Below are 23,927 nucleotides of genomic sequence, written 5' to 3'. Positions count from 1 at the left end.
CAGTTCGAAAAATTCCGAACGAACTGCGAATATACGCGAGTACAAATTGATTTGGAAAGACAATTTACAATAATTAACATGTGCAAAAAGTCATCTGCAATTTTTCGAAGAACGTAAGATCGATCTTGCTATTATTCTCCGTGGAGTAGGCCTACTGGGGATACCACGTAAAAAAAAACGCGCCGTGTGCTCTACCGCTTGCTGTGGTGTGGAAACGAACATAAGAGAACTTATTTCACTGGTACTAACATATCGTATTGTAGTTTTCCGAATGACAATCGCATTATTGTGTGAATTTAACTCATTGTCAATAAAACTCATGTTTCGATAATTTGAATCTTAATACTTTGGATTTCTCTAGTTTAGTCATAGTGAATTCCATGTAAATACATTTTTCTTTTTGATAAATTTTATTTCCTAACTAAAGTCAATAAGGTGCACATACCTTCGGTAATTTGTAAACTGGGAATTCCAGCATCTTTCTCCCCCGCCTGACCTTTCGCAGTCGATACAAGTTGTTACAATAAAACACGATATTTGCATATCAAATGAGCACGTCTCCCATGACAAACGACAAAGAACATAAAAACGAAGCTAATTCAAAACCGGCTACTGAAATTACAAAAAGATCGATGTTAAAATTTTTTACATTCGAGATAGGGGTGATCCGTCTAAAAGACCCATTGTACAAGATGAAATACAATAAGAAATTAACGCCGATCTTCGCTTTTGTATCTGTATTGTAGAAAATTATTGAAAAATTTCTATGGAAATTTTTTATACCCGCCTGATTTCTGGTAACTTGTTTCCTAAAGTTTTGGAAGTACGACGGCATAATTGTCACAAATTGGCACAATTGTCGTTTTATAATATCTGAATTTGAATGAGTTACACTTTCTATGATTTGCGATGGTGCCATCTGAATAGGATATGCTTACTGGATTTGTGATCTAAAAAAATGTCGACAAACATTCCTAGGCTACTCGCAGCTCATTTTAAATCGACGCGCCGCAAAGAGAATCGAAATCCCATACGTCTAGTGGCGGTATCTTGTGACAAGATGTGTGTACTGTAAAGAAAAAATGTATGCATCACTAACTTGACAATTACTGTCATTGGGTACCGTACCACACTTTGTGCATTCCATGCGTGGGAACGACGTTTGCCGTACTGTTTGGCCATGTTTCTGCTTGCATAGTGCTTGATAGTTAGTTAGTTTGGCAGTTGGGACTTGGGACTCGGGTTGGCAGTTGATCGCCGTTCAGCTGAAGAGTACGTAAGATGGCTACGATGTTGTCCCGCACTGCTGCCATAGTGGAGAATTTTTCCCGTTTTAATGGGTCTAAGGTGAGTTTTAAAACAAATCTATGCCGCTATATTATCGCTGCATTAACCAGCTTTCAGTTTTTAATATTCTCTCGCTAAAGGAATATCTGGACGCGTCGTAATTTCAGTGAGTGATTACAGGGGCGATCACCATATTAGATTTATAGTCTGCTAAATTGGGCGCCAGGGTCAAGTGATTTGAAGCCAAGGTTCCTCTCGAATGTAACTTACTTCACTAACCTTATTTCGATTGCGAAAAAAAAACCAAATTAATTTACGCAGTATCACCAAGTCCTATTTAAAATCTAATCATTTATATTCGACCGACAAGTTAACATAATTTATGCAATTTTGGATTTAATTGATGTTCCCTGTTCTTCAGTTCATAATTTATAATGCGGGAAGTATTCATTTATTTGTATCTACATACAATAGCGACTGTTATTGGGTCGTAGCATGAAACTTATTTTTAAGCTCAATGCTAACCTCGCTAACAATAACTGTTGTATAATAAGCAAATTGATTTTAAGTACTTACACGGACTATGTTACAATGAATCAAGCTCAACAATTCCGCAAATGAACATTGCAACTATTCCTTATCTTCAATTTTTTTTTGAGTTATTGAATTTAAAATAACTATTCAACTTGCAATACTTCATTTCCTTTCCTATCAACTGCATTAAAAACTTCTCGTTTTTACAATTCCAAGGAAACACTCAATTCTAACAAGACATCAACATTCAACATTTCTACTTGCACTTAGGTTTAGTGGTATTATTGATTGTTAATATTTTTTCCGTCATATTCATTTAGAAGTATGGGTAACTAGCAATTATATTCCTCAATATGTTGAGATATATTCCCACAAATATTCTTATTAAATTTTTGGCAGATCAAACTTTTCAAACGCTTTGTTACAGAATATAATGCCTATTAGGATGCAGTTTTGAATAATTGTTCCAGAACTAAAATGCTAACATTTAAAATTTTTGTAAAATATTTCTTCAATAATCTTCAAAGCAATGTATTTTAAATTGTTATCTGTGCAAAATAATTTAAACAATCAATTCATTTCGATTGCTAAAACCTTTTCCTTTAAGTGTCAAAGGCCTTTTTGAATATTCTCCAACCTTGAAATATTTTAAAATCTCCTTTCGAAGTGTTTGTGTCAAACAGGCTTTTTTTCATCACTTTATTCAATAAGTATTAGAAGTCGATAAAATGAATGAAATCATTTTGAACAATTTCAAAATTACACCGAATGTTTTCTAAATGCAAAGGACCTTTCAACAGAGATTTGGTCTTGGAAAATAAAAATTGCATTTCTTGGCTCAAATAAATCAATGCGGAATATTTCGAATATTTGGTACTCAGAAAACATTTGGGAAAGATTAACACACGCTTCATCGAGAGTTGCATCATCTTTGCATCTCATTTGGACTAAAGGTACTCAGAGTCATAACGCCTCTGCGTGTATGTCAGAGTTATTGTACTGCCATCAATGTTGATGGAACTCTGGTGGTATCTGAATAGATCAGTCAGTTTTTTTTTGTAAAAGTAGATAGATTTTGACAGAAGTGCAGTAATTTTTGCAGTAACTCACAAATCAGATATTTCTAATAATGTGATGATTACTGGTACTCTATTCATTGGCAAATAAATAAATGATATTCGAATTTTGTACGGTTTCTCATGGTTTTCATTTCATTTGCACCGAAAATGTCACTAGTGCATCTTTGATGATTTTATGAAGACTGCGAATATTCGGGAATGCAATGTTGTCTCCTCAGATGGATTAAACCCTATTCATCAATGAGAAATCTCTAAGTGAGGATTTTGAACTCCATATCCATGTATCCAATATCATTGAATTGTCATCAGGGTTGCCGTTAGGAAAAAAGCTAAATCCATATACTGCAGATAAAATCGTTTTCACGGTAGCAACAGAACTGGGTCATCAAAGACATCAAGGAAATCTCAGGAAAATTTCTTAAATCTTCATAAATCTCGGGGAAATATTGGAAAGATATTTTTGTTTTGTCTATCAAAATTATTCGTTCTATTAATGATAGTTGGCAGTAAATTAAATACTGATTTGTTTGAGATAAAACAATTAATTTCTCGATTTTCACTTTGATATGACATCTGCTCAATTTTATCTTATTACTCTCTACAATTTACCTTGAACAGCATTTACATTTCCATTTCTGAAGCATGATACATTGTAGGTATTGGAGATCTTAGAACTCTCATGAAATTTTATCCTGTGATTTCTGTCGCGATCCTGTTTTCACTTTCCGTTTCTATTCTGATATCTATCTGAATAGAAATGTGAAATTTGGTACTATATGGTTTAAAAACGTATTAGAAATGAATTAGATCCAGTAATATCAGCAACTTGTTTCATAATTTTGTACATACGTAAATGTGTAACGGGCATAAAAATTTGTGTTTGCTAATGTGAGCACAGATAAGAAAATACTGTTGATGCGATTTCAAGGGGCATATGTACCTGAGAACTGATGGAAGACTTACATATGGTCGTGCAAAATTTTCTTACAAAATTAGATACTATCTAAGATTGTCACACAAGCTCAATTTCACGACTGTACTAAAACTCAAAACAGTTTTATTATTGCCACTAAACTAATATTTATAATGATCGTAGAAATAATAATCTCATAAAATATTGACCTCTGATTGTAAACCTCATGCTTCTGCAGTCAGTTACAAATTTGTTTAACAAAGAATCTGTGATACGGCTGCTATCAATTTTCTGTCAATATAATGAAAAAGTTGGATTGATGTATATGACAATTTAATTCTTAAGATGTCTAGTACTTTAGTTTACAATTAGACTTGCAATATCTATTTTTTTTTTCAAGTTCTTTTTGTTTTTTATTCATATAACTGGTACCACAATAATTTTTGCCATCGTCAGAGTTAATGAAATGACAACTGGAGAAATATGTTATTTCATGTTTTATTGACTTTATTGACTTTAAATTATTTTTTATTTTTTTTTTTTTGCATATTATCAAAATCAGCACAAAGGTTTGTTTTCAAGGATGTTGCTTAGTTAAAATTTCAAGTCATACCTGTATTGAAAAACACAGATTCTTTTGTATTCCATACTCAACTGAACCGCATGGAAGATGCTTGCCACTAAACTTGTAGCCTAAGATAGCGTTATACTATCTGCATTGTAGCAACTGGTAAAGAAAAAGCAAAGTGCGCACACTGCAACAAAAAAACGTCTGTTAATTGTGGCTGCTTAAGGATGAAATGGCCACACTGTATGAACTAAATGCTAGGAAAGGATAAAATACTGTTTCAAAAATCTCAAAAACGTTACAATCAGATAAAAAATACCAGAGTGCGTCGGTTTTTTTTTTCGAAATTTTTAAATTATATTTGTAAATTTGATCGAAATCATAACAGTGATTTCACCTCATTTTCACCTTCAAAATAATACCACGAAATTGCATTATCCTAAAATTTAAACTAACAAAAAGGTAAATACAAATTATCTGTTTGGCTAACAGGGTAAAACCTGGACAGTATCCTCAAAGTATTTAGTTGCACCAAGAAATGCAACATAATATAGAGTGACCTCGCTTAACTGCATAATATAATTACCGCCTAGTTTTTACTTGAAATATCAAGTACACAAGTAAGTTGGTGATCGATTCCTATCAAATCCTTAAACCTCATGTGAAATTTTCATTTAGATCTTGGTGGGCACAATTGGATTGGCAAAGCAGCCAGTTCGAAACTTGAATGTTCATGAACACATCAGCTATACCTTACTCTCCGAGGCAGGGATTCCTACGCCAAAGTTTGGTGTGGCGAAAACCCCTGATGAAGCTGCCAAGTTTGCCGCTGATCTCAATACAAAAGACATAGTATTGAAGGCTCAAGTTCTTGCCGGTGGGCGAGGAAAGGGACACTTCAAGGGCACGAATATTGGTGGTGTCAAAATGTGTGAAACGTAAGTTACTTGAGGAAGGTAGTAACCAGTATTGCTTCTAGATCACATACGTTGCAACTGTGCTTCCTGGCACAGAATTGACTGAAATACCGATGATTGTAATATTCATCATGAAAAATGTTGACATTCAAGTATATTTTCTTGATGCCGTTTTGTATGTTCTTAACAAAAAAACGTATCAAAGTTAATTTATCATCAACAGATTGTATCATCTCCCAAGTTGATCACAACTTATAAATTAAATTAAATTGTATCAAAATTGAAAAGGAAAATCATATATGGGTATCGGGCACTTGAACCTAGAAAATATTCAATACCAAACAAAAAAATTACATTTACTTCTACTAGATATAGCTAGTACGATATAAAGAAGTCGCAAAAATAAAAAGTTTATTCGATTGTTCTGAGTACAGCTCTTAGCAAACTATTTATTTTCTCACGTTGACTCATAATTAATTTACTGAGGCTTTTGTAAAATAAGTTAATTATCTTTAATTTCAAGTTCAAATTATGGAAAAATTAACCCAATCAATCTCAGTTTATAGAAAATTGCCTTTTGCACAAACAGAATGTTGGTGTTTAAATCTTGTATGTGACGTAGCTTTCTATTTCGTTATATATTAGATTGAACCAAATGTTTATTGTCTAAGATCTGCTGGTATTACATTGATTACAAATTTTGGACTTCGTGTTCTACCCTCCAAAAGTTTAGTGGTGATTTAGTAATAACTGATTAAAGTCTTTCGAAATGCATTGTCGAATCGTTATTTTGTTAAAAAATTTACAATGCATTGTTTATCATCAGAAATATTACAAAATTGTAATCAATTTTACAATTTTCAATTTACAGACCTCAGGAGGCTAAAGAACTAGCTTCAAAAATGCTGGGAAAATTGTTGATAACAAAGCAGACTGGGGAAGCTGGTAGGATATGCAATGCTGTTATGGTGACGCAACGGATGTTTCCACGCAAGGAGTTTTATCTTGCTGTTATGATGGAGCGATCATTTGGTGTAAGTTATTTTTATAAAGTTCGATTGATACCTCATTCCCGTACAGCTAATTCAAGTTATTCAAGGAACCAAGTTTAATCCCGGATGTGAGGACATAAAGCTTAAAAAATACAGAGATTTGTGTTCTCTTCTACCTTAACTTTGTTCCACTTCGAATCTTTAGCCCTAACTGAAAATGAATATGAATATTCTTTAACACTGTGTAACTTATAACAAAATAGAAAGTTATCAGAATAATCGAGGTTGATCTAAAACTTTCGTTATTTAAATGTCGACCATGTAAAATACTTTCTATTATTATTCACATTTTCACCGAGTTTTATTCTTGCAGAAAAAATCAGGGAAACTTCACTTTGAAGTTTCAGTAAATGATTTATATAATCACTGGAATTGACCTCAATAGATAATTAAGTAGCTAAAAAATTTCATGATAATTGTATTACAATGCAAAGTATCTTGTGCAGGGCCCAGTAATAATTGCATCGAGCCAAGGAGGCGTGAATATCGAAGAGGTAGCTGCTACCAATCCTGAGGCAATAACGTATGAGCCAATCGACATCCAGAAAGGAATTACTCCGGATCAAGCTGGTCGCATTGCAACAAAGATGGGCCTTGGCAATGTTAAGGATTATATTTCTAAAATGATCATCGATCTATACGCTATGTTCCAGAAGAAGGATGCCTTACTTCTTGAAGTTAATCCTCTCGCTGAAGACATTAATGGACAATGTAAGCTCGCATCTTGATTCTATTTTACACTTGTTCCTTTGAAGCCTATAGTTGGTAATCTATGTATCTACGTATCTAGTATGAAATCTATGAAAATATGAGTTTTCATTTGCTGAGCGAAGTGTGATTGAAAGCTCGATGGGTGTAGTTTCAGTATTCTTATTTAGTTGTGCTCTGTGAAGTAAATTGGTAGACCCGTTTTTGAGATCTGAATCACGGACACTGTAAAACATCTTACCACCCAAAACGGTTTATGTCATTGCCAATAACAATGCTTTCTATTAATCAATTCTGATGAAAGAAAATATGTAAATGCAACTTCATCTACTTACTTTCGATAAAAAATAAACCCGAAACGATTAATTGCAGAGATGTAAATACCGAAAATTGATTTATGTTCTCAGTCATGTACTGCTATAAGTATACCTGCTTAAAGTATAAGTGATCCATTGCTTGCTTCCAAATAATTTGGGGATTTTTTTCCAAAATGGTACTTTAGTTATTCCTTTGTGTTCATGGGAAGTAAATTTTTTAGTGTCGGGTGGATGCATCAAATTGACTCTTGAATTTTCAGCCCATGGCGAAGGCCCGCTTAAAAAATTTGATATTTTACTATAAATAATTCGTTGCCTTAATACCAAGTACAAAGAATAACATTGCATCCGAAGACCTGGCAAAGAATGAAAAAGAAAATAATATCTTGGAAAACAAAATAATAAATTAGAAAGGTCCTCCAAGTTTGGGCGGAGCCTGGTTAAATGATAACTAAATTCATATCAAATTTTTTCTGAACACAATAGATTTTCCAGTGTTACAAACACAAAAAATATATCAAATTTAATTTGAAGGATCATATTCATGAACAACATTTTTTTTTTTGTTTTAGACTATGCTTTAGACTGTAAATGTAGATTTGACGACAATGCAGAATTTAGACAGAAGGATCTATTCGCTTTACGAGATTGGTCTCAAGAGGACAAAAGGGAAGTTGAAGCAGCAAAGTTCGAATTGAATTACATTGCTTTGGATGGTAACATTGGATGTATGGTCAACGGAGCTGGTTTAGCCATGGCTACTATGGATATAATTAAACTTCACGGAGGTGACCCTGCCAATTTCCTGGATGTTGGAGGTGGCGCTACTGCTTCTGCCGTTAAAGAAGCTTTCAAAATCATCACTTCTGATCCAAGTGTAAGAAACATATTGAGTGACTTATATAATCATTGAAATTTGATAACTTCTCACTGAATCGATTGAAATTTATTGAGTTTTGCCCATAAAACTTGTTCGTTTGGTAGAAAATTTGTAAAGTAGGTAATTCATAATACAATCATTTTCAGCATTCAATCAAGCCAAAAATTATTTGCACTTACATTCTCAATGCATACAATATTTTTACAGGTACATGCACTGCTGGTCAACATATTTGGTGGAATTATGAGGTGTGACGTGATTGCTGAAGGTATTATCGCAGCCACCAAGGAGCTCAGCCTCAAAATTCCCGTGGTTGTGAGACTTCAGGTACATCTCACATATAGCTACCAGATTTATTATTTTTATTGAATATTTTCGCATACAAATTTTTATTACTTACATTAAAAAAATCCTTTCATTCCAGAAAATAATTTAGCACTATAAATTTCAGCCATCATGAAAATTTATGGTGGTTCGCGGATACCGCTGCATGGCCAGATACAAACTCGTGACAGTTTTCATTTTAATTGAAGAAAAGTCCTGTTTATCCCATTCCTCTGATCCCCTGCTTATCACGTAACATCCATCGATATCATATAACCTTTTTCATACTGTAATACCCACGTAGAGGTATTTTCCAATAATAACTGTTCGCTATTGTATAATGCGAAATGAATACCTCATAAAAATTCGTAAAATATCTCAATGTTTTCATATTTTTAGTCTGAATCATATTCTCACTCGCTTTACCCATGTATTGTATATTTTCAGGGAACCAATGTTGATGAGGCAAAAGCTCTTATTGCTAATGCAGGATTGAAAATCGTACCAATTGATGATCTGGATGAAGCAGCTCGTGTCGCTGTCAAACTGTCAACTATAGTGAAATTGGCACAGTCTGCCAATCTTAATGTGAATTTCGAAATACCACCCATTTCATAAATCTATACACTATAGTATCTCAAATTCGAATCAACCAACTTGAATTTTTGTCCAACTATCCTGTCTAAAAGGTATACAAGGATGGTAACCATATTTCGTTGTACTTGATAAATATTTTTTGCAATTCATTTATTAAGGTAAATTTTGAATACGTAACTTGATTTTGATGGTGATGTATTTGGATTCACGTATACCTTGAAATGAGAGGTGCTGCTGAAAGAACGAAAGACTGTATGCAAATCTGAAATTCTTCCTAAGTATGCAGAAGGATTGGACATATCAGCATATTTCCTATTATTTTACGTATTTTTAGTATTTTCATCGTGAAAAGAAAGGAAACCCTCAATTCTATTGAAAATTCGTGATGATGCCAATCTTATACGACTGCACACTGACTCATTTTTGTCCAGGCGGTAAGCTTATTTTTCCCGTTCCCTCGTAGAACTAGAAAAGTCTAGTATTAAATATAATTTTTTCGACCAGACGGAAATGGAATATTAGGTACTACAGTGAAGTCATCAATGTATAATTCGCGATTTGATCAGTTTTTTCGTGCTAAGTGCATAGTTTATGTCATGGGAAATAGGATGTGCCATTTTCGAAGTATTCATTTGTTTGTTTTAGAAACTAACTTGAATTATGTAAATCCGAGGTGTGCAATTGAAACAATTGGCAACAAAAATATTTCCTATAAAGATATTTGATTTTATCATTTATTTAAGTTTATTTCATAATTTTTCCTTTATGACATTTTGATGTTATCTGAAATATGCTAAAATGAAAATTATATTTGGACTTAGTTGGTTGATGATAAACTATACTGGAATTTGAGTAATAGATTAGTAATTTATGAAAATATCTGTAATACGTTAACTCATAACAATTTAGGATGATTCAATTTACTACAGTTCATAATTAGTTAGAGAAAAAAAAAGTTATAAACTCGAACCAAGCAAAATAAGTCGGCCACATTATGATGTATTATTCAATTTTCTCTGTCCCTCCTCATAAAATTTCGGGTTTCAGTATTATGTACACATTAAATACAAACATAAAAAAGCAGTTTCTCCTGACCGTTGCACATTGAGATTTAATTCATATAAACAATTATTCTAATTGTTCTAATCAAATAAATCTCCATCGTCCACGACAACAGTTAGGAAGTGTTTTACTGCCAACCAGAAAAATTATTGTATTCTAAATTGTTATTACATATTTCATGTATCGCCTGTTAATTATTGTAATGTACATATACATACACACATAATATATGCATATATATATATATATGTATATATGCATACACATATATTTATTTATATATACGCTATATAAATTATTTTACGTAATTTTCATTTGTATTCATTCCTTTTACCAGCTAAAAAAAATGTTAACTTGTGCTACACACCTTGTACTTGAATGAAAGATGCGAGTACAAGATTGTTGGTTATCGCTATTTTTGTAGTCCTTCATTTTTTTGCACCAATTTTATCGATTAAACCTTAAATAACAATGTTGAACAAAGATATTCTATTTTGCCTGTGATAATGTTGGTTCCCCGATTGGGGCTTGACATGAAAGTAAATAAATTGTTGATGCAGACAACGCTATTGGATCTTGTTTCTATTAACTGTAAAGTAGAGTAACGGACTTGAGTATTTTTCCGTGAATGCTGTCTATTAAAGAATTAATGTGTACAAGAAATTTTATTGGTGAGCCCTTCAGCATAGCCATCACGAACGATTGGAGCATAGTTTTGCGTGTACGAACAAGAATTTTCTAGTTTAACACAAAACTCGAACAAAGTTCACCTATGGTACTCAAAAATACGAGAAATTTGAATTTTTACTACAGGATAGATGTTCCAATTATTGCAACATGAGGAATACAATACAATAATACTAAGATTACTTATGAATTTAAGTATTCGATAAATCGAGTTTTTTTGTTTTTTATTTTGAGTCTTGTGCTATATTTTACCAAGTACAATGCCTTTGAATAATCATCAATTTATTGTTTATAGGAATAACTAGTTGATCAAACACAGGCCACAGAATCATGATAATTATACGAAGTTTAATTGCGTTGTTTCGTCATTTGACAGTACAAAGGAAGTTCGTGGACTTAATGTTGACCTACTTCAACTTATGGCTAATTTTCAGCTACCATCTCAGGGTCGATTTATAATTCGGGCGCCCCTAGGCTCTGAAATATTTGCGTCCTACGGGAGGGTCTGTTTAATTGCATATGTGTATATCGATTTGGTGTTTGTGTTTACTTCACAGTCGTACGATTAAAACCGACTTACTCGTGATATTACTAATCTCAGCTTAAATCGTGATGTAACACAGCTATCGGGTTCTATTTTAATTGTTTCAAATCCCATATTACTGCAAAAAAAAAGAAAGAAAACTAAGAACATAATATGTATCATATATTCATTATGTATTGTACAAATAATTTGCAATAACATCGTATAAATTCAACATTTCCTAGTTCCAACAATGAGTATATTTACATTTAATACATAAATACAAATCACAACGTGGTCCACAAAGATCATCGTAAACATTCACTCCAAACGTTTATTTTATTTTTCAAGTTTCCATTTACCCAACCTACTCAATGCACAAGCTAGTTGCTGATACAATCAAGCTAAAGTACGTTACTGTTTGAACCTAAAATATCTCTGAATAAGATACTTCTCACTCTTTCTTTACCTGACTTCTGTTTCGACTTGAGGTCCTTTTTTGTCAAATATAGTAGTAAATAGTAGTAAAATAATGAAGAAATTTCACTTGATGAACTTGAAAAAAAGGAAATGGTTAGTAAAACTGGAATATGATTGCAAAAGAATGTAGGTCAGACATTTCGTTAATCATATTATAAAGTGGCAGCATAAAAATCTTGCAATGTTGTCGGCATAAATGATATGTATTTTCAGTATAAAGTACCGGCTGTCATGGCTTGTGAATTCGTAGAGATTTATCTTCTTCAGATCAATGTAGTACCCACGTATATTGTGCAGGATCTTTGTGATTTGTATAGAAATCATACGACTGATGTATTCGAGTCCTGCGTGGATTAATTATCATCAACTCGTTTACATCAGTAATGATCAGTTGATCGTAGCTCGGCTGCTCAAGTGCATCTTGATATTTTCACATTTCTTCCTTTGTTATAAATTGCTTTTCAGGAAAGGCTTGAGATACAACTGAAACGATTTGTTAACACTCTCTTGATTTAGTGGACTTTTCATCGCCTCGGCATACAGACGTTCGTACACATTTCCATCGTATGCTCCAAGGGCTGACCCCAAGACTTCATCTCTAATATCAAACCCATCGACTATTCCAACAGCATTTGGACGAATTTGAGACAATAGTTCTTCCAGGTGAGACTGGAGTACGGGAACATCTTCGACATTTAGACATGAAAACTGTGGACAGTAAAAAATTTTCGTTCTTAAAGAAGGCTCCAACACACAAAAGAAAATGATGGCTATCTATATTTATAGACTATTTCAATTTTTTTCATTACTTTCTCTGATCAATTTGACCTCATTGAAGCTGGAACAAATGATCAAATCGTCATATTACTGGAACAAATGATATTCGATTCACTTTTTGAAAATTTCATGTTAATTAATGCATGAAAAATTTATATTACTGCAATTGGGATAAAATTTACGAGTGTTGTATTCTTCCGTTGACTGATTCTTCGGTCAATGACTCTTTGATCAAACTTAGCTTTGACGGTTTTATTGCAATATCATTAATGACTTTCAGATTCTAAACACTAAAAATTCTAAATAATCCTCGTTTATTTATCCAGATAGCATCTACAGAATACGATTAGTAGATACGACGATAACTTTACGGGAACGCGAAACAGGAAATATTTTTGTTACCTAATTTATTTTCGCTATTATTGTCATACCTAATTCTCATACTTCAGATAATTTAATTTTCATACCCGAATAAAGTCGCCCACCCGTTGCAATACCCAGTAGACAGCGTAAAGTTCACACAGTTGTGTTAATACTGTATGCAATTGTTTAGAAATCCTGGTCAAATTTCGTACGGCTGTAATAAATCGTTCGACGATAAACAGTCGACAATGGGATTCTGCTGCCTGTACCAGTTCAATACTCGTTTGGTTCCAACTTTCTTCCTGCGATAAACCGCTGCGTATTCGCCTGTCCATATTTTCCGTTGCGAGCCGAATTTTTCTGGGAATCAAGATGCTGTAATTAATTGATGTCCGAAAAGGCTACTTCGTAATTGTTTAAAACTTGTGAATAAGCGTTCTTGAGGTGGCTTTGTGTGTAGGAAATCACATTTTCACTGACCAAATTGTCGGGTACTCATAAGTACACACCGTCGATGACTAATGGCAGAGTTACAGAATTGTCACTGTCAACAACCGACAATTAGTTAACAATTTTTTATTTAATTTCTGGATTGAAATCTATGATTTATTTGGAGAAGAACCCTGTGTAAAATTTCGGATAAAGTCGGATAGAAAGTGCAAAAAACGCAATTAAGACGTGAAAATTCGCACAGAATCGTATTGTAGTTTTTTGTTTCAGCTATCTGAGTTAGTATGTCATTTTGACACCGGTGACTACTTGCAGATTATGTTCTTAGTTTTTACTCGGAAAAATATAAACCTTGAAGAATGGTGAAAATAGGTAAAATTTTATCGTGAACGTATTATATTTATGTTATTTAAAGTATTATATTTATATTTACCCAGCTGCAACCGATTGATGAGCCCTTATGATACACGTAAGCGTATTCTTCCAAGGCCTTTGCTTGATACCACGAGAAAGTTGCGTCAAGTATTTTACAGTTGGTGGTAAATCTTGACCACTGATTGCTTGCCTCCAAGCTTTGACCAAATATCTAGCCGTTTGAAGGAATAATACAGTATTTTCACCCTCATATGTACATGCAGCTGTAACCAAGCCGTAGATGGCTGGCAAATTACTTGCACTCATATAACCATGGCCACCGCAAGATAATCGCACTACTTCGATTCCTCCTGCTGCATCTGAGGATGCAACTGCTTTCAAACAGCATGCTAATGCATGTAACTGAAATACATTTATTATGAATACATATTTACAACCAATGAGAAGTTGAATATTTGTCTAGCATAATTTTATCATGTTAAACTACAGAATTATTCGTAATATATTAGTCGTAATCAGATAATCATGGACGTTGAACAACATGCTTTATATTTTTTTTCTTTTAGCTTTTCAGACAGTTCTGAAAGTGATGCAGAGGTAAATTTCTATGGTATACGAGGTGCTTCGTAAGAATGATTTTTACGATATTTTACAAAAACCCGGACAAATAGCAAATCGTAGAAAATCGTTGTTTATTAAAGATTTTTCGTATACGCACCGATGAAATATTACAAAATATTGTGATTACCTATTAATAACCGCAACAAAATAAGAAACCAATTACCCCAAAAAATTTAAATAATACCCCGTAATTATCCTGAAGGATGTATAAGCGTATGAACTTGGTCCCTCCGATTCCAGGGGATATACCTATATCTATGAAAAACTACGCATTTTACAAAAAATTTTATTCAAAAGCTCTGACGGTGTTCTAAATTCGATAAAAATCGTAGAGATTTTCGTAGAGAATCATAGAAAAGTGTTATTTTTCATTAAATACCAGATAAAAAATTGAAAAACCTCAGCGAACATACCTCAGGAAGTCTTTCTAATTCGCCTTGGTCTAATTCGGCAGTGACGTTGTTGTACATGTCCCAAATCCATTCCGCGGACATTGACAATGCGAAACATGTAGCCAGTTGAGGGAACAGTTTATACTGTTGTGTAACATAATCGATTATTTGAACCTCTGGTTTGCTACGATAAAAAGAGGAATTACAAACCCTTAAATTGATTCTGACACATTCAAGACCAGTTGTATCGTCTGCTACCAGTTGTTTAACACAGGAAACAGGCGCTGGATTTGTAAATGAAAATTAAAGGAACATAGTAATACTTACTCCGATGTAATTTGACACTGTCGTCTAATTGCGCTATATCTTACTGCAATTGTAACCGCTTTCGATAAATATCTCGCAATATCTTTTATCAGCACCACACGTACAAACATCATTGTACCATACGTCAACTTGTCACTTGGAGCTTTGATATACGTTCCATCTTCCAACACCTAAATATGTATTTAATGCAATTACACGTTCTTTGGATTTCAATTACATAGGTGCAATGGAATCGAGATGGTTGACGGATGGAAAACTGCGTGAATTTTGGGAACTTATAGCTCGACAAACAATTATTCAGTTCAATTGGGGGGGGGGGATATTTTTTCGCTAATAATAACGTCAATCCTTTCACTCAGTAATATGTTTCGCGATGCTAACGATATTCCGAAAACGGCTCAACCGAATTAATTCGAATTTGAAGGCAGTATCCTCGGATAGTTCATCATTTTTGCCGCGATAATTTTTTTTAACGTAATGTCGACTGTATGAAGTTGAAACTCGATTTTTCTTCATAAATTGACGAGTTTTTTTATTTAACTGACAGCAATATATCATTTTTAAAAGTGGGCTGGTAATAAAGAGGATCCTATCGAATAAATCATCCAAAATTAGTGTATCCAAAGTTGAAGTATATCGGTTATTAGATATCGTGGTCACCACAACATGTGTCACAGAACGAAATGTTTGCCGTTATTGTCAGTAACAATACTTCCTGCTGATTTATTCTAGTCGAAAAATGTGTCAATGAAGCTCGATCTACATACTTTTGAATAAAAAAATCCCAGTCGAATTGAATAATTCCTTATTCGAGATATGAATTTCCAAATTTAGCTACTTCTTTAGCCACATGCTTGTATATTAACACCTTTAATATAACATGGATGACCTTGGATATACTTCTAAATATGACACACGTTATTCATAACCGATATAAATAATTCAAACGAACCTGTGAATTTTTCATCAACATATGCTCTCTGGGTATTCTAACGTGATCAAAACCAAGAAATCCATTGTTCGTTGCGTTCATACCCAATTTCGTGCCAATTTCTCCAATTTTAATGCCTAAAAGTAGGAAAAATCGTGCATTACATACTCAAGCTTGTTGTTTATACCGTAATTACATTGAAAATTTGAGAAAAAAAAAATTAATCGATCGCAAAATTGAAGAGTAGATTTGAATACCAGAATTTTTAGCTTATACAAGGATGCAATCATGATTTTATAAATTTGCTGATATCACTTCAATTAAAGTTTTTACAATTAAAATTTCCATAATTTAGAAAATACACATGAGTGCGTTATATGAATAAGTAAAAGCTTTTGCTTGGATTCAATTCATATGTAGTTAATTATAAGTAAGTAATAAGCAATTCCTTTTTAGGGTTTTCAATACCTTACCAGGTAACGGTTCATGAGTATCTTCATCTCTGAGTTGGACGATAAACGGATGGATACCTTTGCACTGCCCTTGGGTGTATAGTTGTGCCACAACCACAGCATAATTGGCTGTTTGACCCACTATAAGCATATTTGGTGGTATAAAATATTTCGCATGTATTCAACAGTTATAAATCTTTCCGCAGGATCGAAATACTTCTGTTATAGAGTTTTTCCTTAGCAAACTAATAAAGCATACAGAGATATGTAGCAAAGTACAAAGCATATAGAAAGATTAAAAATGCCTTGCAAACCTTTAATGGTTTCGAGAGAGCAAAAGCGGACTTCGTTTCAGTCAGAGACTTGAATTACTGATACTTATGTAACTAACGAGTTTTAGTTTCAACCAGTCACCTCGTGAAATGAGGTACGTGATAGTAAAATATTTTTCCGACGAAAACAAGGGGAAACATATCTTTTAAATTAAATCACAAGTTACAACATCTTTGGAGTATATATTTGCTTAATTTTTTTAGCGGCTAGGCTGATTTTTTTTTTTAAGTTTTCAATAACGAACTTTTTAACATCATTTCTATTTATACACCTGTAATTGTAAATACAGTTTATCTATGCTCAGTTCAAGGATTATAATATGAACGATTACAACACCGAAACCCAGTTGGGACCTTGGCTAACCGGTTTTTAATCACTATAACATCACTAATCTGCAAGGTTTAGGAATTGTTCAACAAAGTTCAGAATAATGATTAAATTAAAGCGCGAGTTGAGTTCAATGTGATATCCAGGATCTATAAAAAATTGATGTGTGTTCGTATTTTCAACTAATTTATGTGAGGAATGAAAATGTTATAATTTTATTTTTGACGCAACTTACATCCACCGGGCCACCATTTGTAAGAAGTCAAAGTTGGGCTGTTGAGAACGAATTCTTGAGTTGAAGAGTCGTAAGTGGCTGTCGTTTCCAAACCCCTAATAAAAGTTCCGTGACCAAGTTCGGTCTGTAAATCATTGTTAATATGGTTATTAATCTTTTACTTGTAGGGGTTAAATCCTGGGGTCTGGTATAGTGGAACCTTTTGATTTCGAATCTTATAATGAAAGTCTCCATTAACCTGTGCATATGTTCCAATGATGTTGCATGACCAGGCTTTCGATATCCAATATCCTTGTTGTTCCACGGTGCCTTGTCCCATAAGTGCAGGAATAAACATAACGTAGTGTAAAGTCAACGGATTCCCATCTTTTAAGATAGCTGATCCCAACATGCCACCGAGTACTTGTCTGAAAGTATAATGTATAAACTGCAATAAAACGATAGACTTTCGTGTATTAAAATAATCCACACGCGGGCCTTGCAGCTACAAATTCATAAATTCAATAATTCTTTACCGAGGAAATTACGCCATTGCAGGCATTTGTGGTACTTGAGCTGACGAAAAATGAGTGATTGTTCAGGTCGCATGATTATGTTTTCCAATAGATCACGAGACAATTTCATTATTTCAAGATGATACAAACGTATAATCGGTGCGTTGAAAATATATAAGTATACATTTATCGTGTAAACAGTATCTGTGTTTGTCTTACGAGAATACATCCATATCTGCTTTCCCTTGTTCTTGAAGTTCCTGCACTTTTTCGAGAACCCTACATCCTTTACGAATAGCATCTTCATACTTCTCTTTATGACTCTTATATTCGGCAGGCACGGTGTCCTGAAGTTGGGGGTCACTTAAAAAGAATTCCTCTGAAACCACATATAATGTACTAAATTGTAGGTATCCGCTATCAAAGAGATAAATTTTTTATGTAGAAAAATGCATACAAATTTTCAATGATTTAATATAGCTACCAAAAGCATAAGCTTAAAAAAAAAATCGGACTCTCTCAGAAAGATGCCAATGACAAAGATATCAAATCCATTAATTACACAACCCCACACGGAAGGTTTTTAACCATTTCCTTGTTTACCAAAATAATAACCGTTCCACGGTCTTGTTTGAAAGTTTAAGAATCAATGGTATGGCATGGTAATGTCCACCTTAATGTTGCATATTACAACTATAATTGTAATAATTGTTTAAATTTTCACTTCAAGCTGGTATTACAACATTCTCGAAAAACACCATACTATAAAAAAAGAATGGATCTATCGGGAAATCTACTCATATACCTCTCCATCAGAGAGTAGACAACATTATTTTTATAAGCTTACAATATTTATTGAACACTGACTTCTTTAAAAATTTATAACTCACGCCAATTTATTGGAAGTACAAAGAAGATTGTTTCAATGTACGGATTTTCAATCTTGAAAAATTAATTACAGCTTTCGAGTCTAGACAAGTCTGAGCGGAAAATTCTCTCGAAAATCACCTTGTGCAGGGCTTGAGACAGTGATTAAATTAACTCGTTCGAATAATTGACATGCTGCAGTAATCGTTAGTCTGCACAATAGTACATTTCTCTCGACCGTTCATAGTTTTATTTTTCACTTTCATAAAACATCACCTTTTGGGATTGATTTTTTGGTGGTTAAGCTTATAGAATATAGCAAAGTCTTTGCAGATATAATCAATAATAAATGGAATATTTCCGGAACTACAAAACTTACAATCTTCGAATTCTTACGGACCTATTCTTATCATGATCGAATACGGAATGACTATAGATAAGTTAATCTGATCCCCGATTGTGAAACTGATATACTAATATTTGTCATCCTTTTATCCTTTAATCTTTGTAATCTCTTTATAATATTTGTAATCTTTTTGCAGTCTTTCAGGTTGCAAGAGAGTAAAACCTCAACGGAGATGATGACGTAGCCAATGATCTATACCAACCGTGTTAAATTTCGCTTATTATAACCATTATCAGAGTCTATATGCATTGGTGAACATGAGGTTTTGCCCGTAAATGTGATCCAGGGTTATGCCCACTTCACATTTAGATAGCATAGCCATACGAAGAATAACTACGAAGGGTTGAGCGCAGCGAATTGTTAAAAGCACCAAAATTTACCGCTAATCGGTCGCTGCTGACCCTCAGAGTTTTGAAATTGTGGGGATTTGAATTAATAAAAAAATCGATGGCATGATACCTTCTATCAAATTAGCTTTCGTCATAGATAAGCAATGTGCGGCAATAGGATTGTTCAATATCTCGTGCAACAGTATATAAATTCGTCTCAGATCAGGGACTCTAGAACTCGTCTGAATCTTTTCAGAATCTGTAAGAAATTAGCGATTTTGCAAAAATAGGATGCTATTTTCTTTATTGCTTGCATTAGCACAGAATTATAGAACTACTTGAGTACTGTCCAGGACTTAAAAAATCAAAGCGATGTTTTTTTTTTACATAAAAAGGTACCCTGTCATTGGCAGTCCATTTGTGAACTAGTCGGATAAAATAAAAAGTCCACCTTTTTGTAACACGCACGACCGCATAATTTCATTCGTAGCCTTCAAAAGACATGAATTGCTTGGTTTGTGTATTCAATGTTTGCGCTTATATTAGGAGTCGATTTTATTCACACATTAATGAAACTAAATGTGAGAATGAACTCCCATGAATTTATTTCCACTATATTAGTGCATATTTCAAGAATAAGTGCAAGAAAAGAACAATTAGTAGAAAATGAAAACGAAAGAGGCCTTATGGTGTACGGAATTCTATGAAAATTCGCCTTAAATTGTAATAATTATCAACTTTTTTTTTTAAGTTTGTGCGAACACTGTTTGATAACCAGAAGTTAAGAACTATTGGAAAAAGTTGCGCCACATCCCCATCAAATACTTGAGTTTTTGCACAATTCCATTAAAATCTATCAACTATTTTTTACGTCATCCAAATACGTAACTCGACGAAGTAGTCAAAGTCCAGAAATTACACTTTATTGTACTCGATTTTCCAGTTTGGAAGAAAATTTATTCCGTTCAAAAGATTCTCAAAACTCGAATCCTCCATAGTAGATTCGAAGTTGGTTGCAAATTAAATACACTGGTTGAGCTTTGGCAGAAATTCCCGTAACGAAACGGTTTTTAAGTAACTTGTTATTTCGCAAATTCGAAATTGTCCTAAATGCAGTAAGCTTTGCGTCGCGGTAAAGATACCTAATAGGAAGCATGTATTGCTATCATTTTACAATTGTGAACCTTGAAAAATCGATATATTAAAGTTCGAAACCGAATTCGGATGTCCGGATGTCCAGAAAGTGACGTAACCGAAATTTTTTTCTCTCCTGACGTCAGAGCTCGAGAATCTATGACAACGAAAATCAGTGAGCAGAATTCCTCAGTGCGGAAATGAGCGCTTAGGTGATAGGACGTACGGAAATCGCGCTCCGTGAATTTCGAGCACCAGGACCAGCGCTCCGTAGTTGCTGCGCTCCAGGTCCGCTACCTGGTGAAACTCGACTTCCAGGACAAGCGCTCCGGAGTTTTTGCGCTTCAGGAACGCTACCTGGTGAAACTCGACTTCCAGGACAAGCGGTACTGTGTACCTATGTCATCTGGTAAAACACTGACAATGAGTAAGCGAGCGCACGAGCAAAATAAGGGTTTCAAAGCTAGTAATTTTAAAGTTACGAAATAGCGATTTTTCAAATGCTTTGTATTATGACTCTACACAGCACATGCGCCATGAGGTTTCTCTCGCGCTACACGACTCTAATCATCTTATGGAATGAGGCAGCGATAAGAAGTTAGACGGTAGTGGATGCGCAACTGCTGCCGAGAGATCAGGAAACTCAGTCATTGTCTATACGGATACAGCTACAATCGTCTCGATCCATATGATGTGTAACACTGTTGCAATTGGTTAATATTCTTTCACAAATTCCAATTTAATCGTGCTCTGTGAAGACGTAGTCATTATTTTACCCAGAAATTTTATCTATAGTCCCTCTAATAAGAGTCGTACGAACACGCCACGAAATTTTAGAATTTATATGAAGTGATTTATTATTTCTGCATACTTGTTTTTGGTTCAGTACGAAAATACCGAAAATAGTACAACCTATAGAATATTTTCAGCTGAAACGACGTTAGCTGCCCGTCGTGCTTATGTGAAAACTAAATCTTAAGATTACATACACACTTGTAATATGATGGAAGAATTGACCCCAACCGTGATTCAAACAGCGCGCCGTATTCTGATCGATAATTAATGGCGGCGTGTCGGCACGACTACACGGTCTTCATGACGATAGACTTATAAAGATAGACTAAGCGCTCCTATAAGAGGCACTGACAATTACATATAAAGAACAGAGATGAAATTTGTGACGTTGTGACTGTGAGTACTACGGCCTGGGACGTGAGGCATTTGCAGTCATGTGCAATAATTGAGAGATGGCCGCGTCCTCGGTGTAGCGTTCCGATTATACTGCGGCTGGCAACTCAAAGTAAAAACGGAATGCAGTTCGCAGTTGACTGCCTGGCGTCACGGTCGGCAGTACTTGAAGTATATTTCGGAATACACCTTAAAGGAATTCCAAAAGGTGCAGCACATGGAATGCCGTGTTACCGTGTACCGTTTGCAGGATCACCGACAAGCCATAAAGTTTACTCACACGTGTGCCTGATTGATTGGTGCCTGGGGCGAGTGAACGTTACGGACTGTAGGTGATCCACCAACGGATAACGGTTTTGCGTGTGTTTCCACGTTAAGGGAATCTAATTTTATCTCACATTGTAAAAGGCCCCTTGTGCTATGACAAGTAAGGCTGTCAATTCTGGCCAGGTGGCCTATCTGCTGGTCAATGCACGTATCACGATATGTAGTCAAAACAAGTCAGGCGGAATACATCACTGTATCATATGTACATACATATATAATGGAACACCGAAGCAGTGGATAACAGCTATGATAACTAGTAATTTTATTGTAACAATGCATACTTAAGAAAAATCGTTATTTCACAACGTTAGGGTTATCTGAAATTATCTGCAAAGTTAATTCCTGCAGTGATTAAAGAATTCTAAAATAGTGATTTCCTTTTCACTGTCTCATTACATTAACCTAACTAACTTCAACGTCGGTAACAGCTCCGATAACACCTCTTCAAAATCAGTTCTAATTATTATATCTACAATGACATGGAGCTTGAGGTTATGACATCAAAAAGTTGGGTGTAATTGATCCTCTAAGAATGAAAAAAGTTCGCGCGATTCGTTCATACGTATCTGCAATGCTCATTTATCAGATTCTTATACAAGGCGTTGACTGGATTTAGTTCAGTGACTATTTCGATACGGATATGCAAACGTACTATATATGTTTTGCGTTGCTTCCTTATATGCAATTTTACCTGAAACATCCTACATTCTTTGCCATTTGTTAGCGTCCCGTACAAATAAAAAAACGAAAAAAATTCTTCGCTGGACGCAGATGGAATTTAATTTATCTCACGTTCGCATAACACACTTTGCGCAATACTAAAACGCGCACGCAATGGAAAAGTGGGAATATGAATAAGAAGTACCCAATAACACACGCATCCGAATAACATTTACGATGTCGTTGGCAAATTTACGCATGTGCAACTTGACACGTTATCTTTAACGGGCGCGGGATGGACTATGCCCCGTATAATGTGGCCTTAATAAGCTCTATGGGCATAAAAAGTAAAGAAATAATAATAATAAAAAAAACCTAAAGCAAGCGAGCCAGGCTCAAATGATCGAATACGTAAAATTACCGTAAGCTGGAAGTTATAACGTTATAGATAAATTACGAGATATGAACGAGGATAAAACTTGTTTACGTACCTCTCTCTCGCCGAATAGCAGTTTTCTCTACACCACCATCAAGTAAATGTGTTAATTCCAAAGGATCGAATGTACACCTTTCTCGTTCTTTTTGCAAATCTTTGTTTACCGTTGTCATTCTTAATTTGCAATTAATTTTATAGAACTTTAAAAACTTCTGGCATCAAGCGTTAACTACCTGAACTTGAAATACTTATTACCACGCAGTCTTCTTGCGGATAAAAAATCTTTAACTTTTCATGAAAGCGCGTTCCGTGTCCGTGCTTCACGATCTACTCTGTACTAGAGGAATTGAACTTCTGCTGACAGACGTCAGTTGCATATTCTGTAACACGCTTTCTTATTTTAACCGTGCCAACGTGCAGAGCCATCTTTTATCTCCATCTGAAACTCATTAGAACATGCTATGTCATGATTTCAGGTGTAAACTGCATTTTCAACTGAAAATTAAAACATATGTTGTTATAAAAAATTGTTCTTCTTTTTGAAGCATTTGAATGTGGGCGAGGGTGCGCGCGAT

At 34.4% G+C, this 23,927-nt stretch overlaps 2 protein-coding genes across 3 annotated transcripts; one reads left to right on the top strand and one right to left on the bottom strand.

The window, feature by feature from the left end:
* The first annotated feature begins 1,099 nt into the window (after positions 1–1,099).
* LOC124302641 (succinate--CoA ligase [ADP-forming] subunit beta, mitochondrial-like) lies at positions 1,100–11,999 on the top strand. Its single transcript, XM_046759002.1, has 7 exons — positions 1,100–1,347; positions 5,060–5,319; positions 6,170–6,332; positions 6,797–7,061; positions 7,948–8,252; positions 8,463–8,582; positions 9,027–11,999. The coding sequence occupies exons 1-7, from the start codon at positions 1,282–1,284 to the stop codon at positions 9,195–9,197; spliced, it is 1,350 nt and encodes a 449-aa protein (XP_046614958.1). The 5' UTR covers positions 1,100–1,281; the 3' UTR covers positions 9,198–11,999.
* LOC124302630 (probable peroxisomal acyl-coenzyme A oxidase 1) lies at positions 11,811–23,723 on the bottom strand. 2 transcript variants are annotated; one of them, XM_046758974.1, is made up of 11 exons: positions 23,408–23,721; positions 18,225–18,384; positions 17,750–17,918; positions 17,512–17,635; positions 16,638–16,757; positions 16,186–16,301; positions 15,234–15,403; positions 14,928–15,090; positions 13,952–14,295; positions 13,173–13,428; positions 11,811–12,636 (listed from the first exon to the last, which is right to left on the bottom strand). In XM_046758974.1, exons 1-11 carry the CDS (start codon positions 23,523–23,525, stop codon positions 12,376–12,378), a joined length of 2,001 nt encoding a protein of 666 aa, XP_046614930.1. In that variant the 5' UTR covers positions 23,526–23,721; the 3' UTR covers positions 11,811–12,375. The 2 variants fall into 2 exon arrangements, with proteins under 2 accessions (XP_046614930.1, XP_046614931.1); XM_046758975.1 differs by lacking the exon at positions 13,173–13,428 and having other exon boundaries at positions 12,483–12,636; positions 23,408–23,723.
* Between the last annotated feature and the right edge of the window lie 204 nt (positions 23,724–23,927).

This window comes from Neodiprion virginianus, chromosome 4, assembly GCF_021901495.1.
Source record: "Neodiprion virginianus isolate iyNeoVirg1 chromosome 4, iyNeoVirg1.1, whole genome shotgun sequence".
In the NCBI taxonomy this organism is placed as follows: domain Eukaryota; kingdom Metazoa; phylum Arthropoda; class Insecta; order Hymenoptera; family Diprionidae; genus Neodiprion; species Neodiprion virginianus.
This window is presented reverse-complemented; position numbering and strand designations above follow the sequence as displayed.